The sequence below is a fragment of the Halyomorpha halys genome, unplaced genomic scaffold (assembly GCF_000696795.3).
Source record: "Halyomorpha halys isolate HHAL.00 unplaced genomic scaffold, Hhal_1.1 Scaffold426.1, whole genome shotgun sequence".
NCBI lineage: Eukaryota > Metazoa > Arthropoda > Insecta > Hemiptera > Pentatomidae > Halyomorpha > Halyomorpha halys.
Window position 1 is genome coordinate 441,400 of NW_027108013.1, and position 4,406 is coordinate 445,805.

Here is a 4,406-nt window from a genome sequence, read left to right on the forward strand (position 1 = left end):
AAAACAATATTTATTTATTTTATGCCGACGTTTCGACCTGAGTTTCAGGTCTTCATCAGGGATAGTGGCGTGTAAAGGGGACGGGAAGCAACTGAATATATATATTTATATATTTTTTAGGATATGGGACTTCTTCGCTGAACTTATTTCCAGTAAAAATCTGTTTTTATTTAAATAAGGACATCTGGCAAGAAGGCAAAGTAAAAAAAGAACATGCTAGATACAGTTTTCAACTCTAGTACACATATTGAATACATATTTTGGATCTTTTATAATAATTATTTATGTTTATATTAATTTTCAGATGAACTTTTGATGGGGATGTTTAGCAGTGAGGCGTTTCTTAGCTGTGTGGCCAGTGTGTGCTTAGTTGTGGGAGCCTGGAAGGTAAGGCTGTATCAAATATTTTGAGAGGAGAAAAAGAAAGTCCTTAAATCTCAATTTTCGTTACTTTAATAAAAACTACTTGTAGTTACTAGTCAAAAGTGATGACTCTACCAACCTTTGTTAGGAGAAATACAACACGGTAGTTCCAGAAGATAAAAAAATAATATTTATAAAATATGAAGAAGATGGTCGGTGTTGCGAAAAAACAATCATGCCAACGTTTCGCCTCACTCTGCAGAACTTCATCAGAGCTAAAAAAGATACAAAACAACTAATTTTTTTTTAAATATAAGAAAATAGTCAGGGTTACGGTAAAAAAAAAACAAATATTTTTTAACTATTTTATGTCCGACGTTTCGCCCCACTTCGCAAGGGCTGTTCAAAGTGATAGGTTAAACAGAATCTGCAGAGCCCAATAGGAGAAAATAGGTAGTTATTTCACCCCAATTTTTGATTACTTTAATGAAAACTATGAATAATTAGTAGTCAAAATTCATGAGTCTGCCAAGTATAGTTATGGGGAATACAAAATGAAAATTGTTTTAAAATGTTGAAAAAAAATTATTTTTCATACAGAGCTCTATATCTTTAAAACTATCAACAACAATAGAAAATTATTTAAAGTAGAGTAAATTTTCTAAAATATTAGCCCTAATAGCTATTTACGTTCAATAGTTCTTGAGATACAGTTTTTTTAAAAGCAACATTTTATAAAAAATGTACTGAAAAATCAGTAATTAGATAATTTATTTTGATAAATCTATATCTCATAAACAATTTGATGTACAAATTTCTATTAGTCCTAAAATTAAAGCTAATGTATTACAATGTACTATAAAGTAGTTTATGACGTTTATCTTCCTGGGAGTAGTAGTTTTCATGATATTCGACAAAATGTTGAATTCGGGCTGCTCGTACAAAAATTTTGATCTTAGGCACCATAAAATTTACTGATGTCAGCTAGCATTCAAATTAAAGATAGTTAAATGCAATATACAGTAGTTTATAATGTTGTTAAAATAAATAATTTAATTTCTATCCATTTTTGTTTCAACACATTTTATTTTTCTTAAAAGTCCGACGTTTCGACCAATCCGGTCATCCTCAGGGCAATCTACAACAGCTTTTATTACATGTATTATTCTCAACAATTCAAAATACTTAACAATATTATTTATAATTTATCTTACTATGTTGGAACTAAATGATTTAAAAACTCAAGTTCATGCAGGCTATTCTGCCCAAGTCAAAACAACAATTTCTATGAAACATTAGGTAAAATATATATATATTTTTTTGTTAATAAGTATATCCCACATTAAGTCTAATCACCTAATTAGTCAATATTCATATTAAAACAAAATAAAAATTCATTTATCACAGTCACTATTGATAGAAATTAAATTATTTATTTTAACAAAATTAACCAGTCTCAAGAAAGTGTTTTAAGATTATAAATTAAGTAGTTTAAAATGTATATCTTAGGAGTAGTAGTTTTTACGATATTTACCAAACAAGTAGAAATCAACATTTTGTGAATTCCTTTGGCGAATGTCATTTAAACTACTACTACAACGAAGATAAATGTCATAAACTACTTTATTGGACATATAACTAGATTTAATTTAAGTCTTAATAAACATTTGTACGCCAAATGGTTATTTAGATATAGATTTCTCAAAATAAATTTACTAACTACTGATTTTTTAATTCATTTCTTATGAAATGTTACTTTTTAAAAAACTGTATCCCGGAAACTATTGAATTTATATAGCTATTATTATTAGCTCTATTTGAGCTAATATTTTAGCAAATTTACTCTAATTTTAATGATATTATATTAGGTATTCTAATATTCTTGGTAGTTTTAAAGATATAAAGCTCCGAATGAAAACGTATTTTATTTAACGTTTAAAAACAACTGCCATTTTTTAAAATTTATATATAATAAAATAGTTAGAAATCAATTTATTTCAGCAAATATCATGAGCATACAAGTTACATTCATATACTTTTTCAAACGATATTTTGTCCGAATTACAATATCAAGCAAATATCATAAAAACTAAAATTCCCACGAAGATAAACGTTATAAACTACTATACATTATACTAATTTTAATTTGAATGCTAATAGACATCTGTAAGTTGAATGGTTGCTGAGACATAGATGTTGCTTTTTAAAAAGTTATATCTGGAAGTTATATTGAATATAAAAACTTACATTGAACGTAAATATCACTATTAGGACTCACATTTTAGAAAATTTACTCTACTTTAAATGATGTTCTGTTAGGTTTTCTAGTATTGTCCGTAGTTTTAAAGACATGGAACACCAAATGAATATTTTTTTTTTTAAACAAAAACTATTTAGTACACCTACAAAAATAAACGTTATACTCAATTTGCTATGAGCCCTAATAGAGCTATTTAAGTTCAATAGTTCTCGAGATACAGTTTTCTGTAATTTTACTTTTTAAAAAATTGTAATGGAGTTGAGCTTTGAGGCTTCACTAAACCTTCGAATTCCTCTCGTATTCAATCCTTACAATCCAGAATCCAAAATCCTTCGTAAAATCCTCAATGCCCCTTACTTTATCACAAATAAAATCATACATAAAGATGTCTTAATGTTCCCTATGTTATCGATCTAGCCCGAACCAGATATCACTCCTTCCATTATAAACTCTCTAACCACTCAAACCCCCTAGTTTCTAATCTTGCATCCTCTTCCATTCCTGACAATTCTCCGAGGCGCCTGAAAAGAAGATGGCCACGATACCAGCTAATGTAAAATGTCATTAGAGTGCTACCAATGGGTAGTTTCTCTACACGCCTGTAACACTCCAATTTAACTTAGATCAGATTTACTAAATGTATTATAATGTACAGTTGTAAATAGCAATGAATAAATATTAAAAAAAAAAATATTGTATCTCCGAAACTATTGAACTCAAATTAGGGTTCATATTTAAGCAAATTTACTCTACTTTAAATTATGTTATATTAGGTATTCTAATGTTGTAGGTAGGTTTAATGATATTGAGCTCCGAATGAAAAATTATTTCTTTTAACGTTTTAAAATAGCCACCATTTTTATTCCTCCTAACTATACTTGGCAGACTCATCAATTTCGACGATTAATTATACATATTTTCGTTAAAGTAGTAAACAATTAGGGCTCTTGTACTATTTGTTTTGTACTGTGGGCTGTCTTCCTATAAGTTATAAATAAACTTTGAGTCATACACATGTACGTAGTTTGTAATAAAATATAAAATAAATAAACTAATAATAATGTAATAGATGAGACAAAAGAATTGGTGATGGCAGCGCATGCGCGTGAGGTATCGGACAGAGGGAGAGAAAAATCATATGTTGTGTCGTTGGTTGTTTTTTAATGAATGGACATTAATGTAAAGCTAGTGTATTTTTTGGTTTCTCTGTGAGCTGAGTTAAGTTTAAAAACTGTGTATTGAGAAGTGATCATTCTCTCTCTCTGCCACGACCAGCTGAGTGCAAGTACGTACGTGTTATTGTTCATCTTTGGATATAGATAACAATTGTATGTATTTTAGTTGTGGGTTAGATTATAAGTTAGTAATAAGTACATAGATAGAATTAGAATAAGATAGGATAGGGCCTTTGTTAGTTAAGATTGTTCTTTTTAATTTACAATTAGTTTAAGTAAAACTGTACTTCAATAAACATTAAAAACACATGTTTCTTTTTGTGAATATGTGAGTTGGAAGTACCCATTGGTGGTACTTCAAACATTAATTTAAATTAGAAGGTCCCATGGCCATCTTCTTTTCAGACACCTCGGAGGATTATCAGGGATTGTTAAGGATGAAAGATTAAGAATTAATGGGTTAGGATGATTAAGGAGTTTGGAATAAAAAGACGCATACCTGGTTTGGGTCGAATCTGCAACGAATGGGATGTTAAGGTCTTTATGAATGAGTTTATTTGTGACGTAATAAGGAGCATCAAGGATTTTACGTAGGATTTTGGATTGTA

General features: G+C 29.1%; 1 protein-coding gene across 2 annotated transcripts in view; it reads left to right on the plus strand.

The window, feature by feature from the left end:
- The window catches only part of LOC106682593 (uncharacterized), a 35,818-nt gene that overhangs the window by 10,941 nt on the left and 20,471 nt on the right, over positions 1–4,406 (plus strand). For both annotated transcript variants that reach the window (XM_024362659.2, XM_014423535.2), the window contains exon 3: positions 305–387. In XM_024362659.2, coding sequence (XP_024218427.1) covers positions 305–387 — 83 coding nt within the window. The remainder of the gene's footprint in view (positions 1–304; positions 388–4,406) is intronic.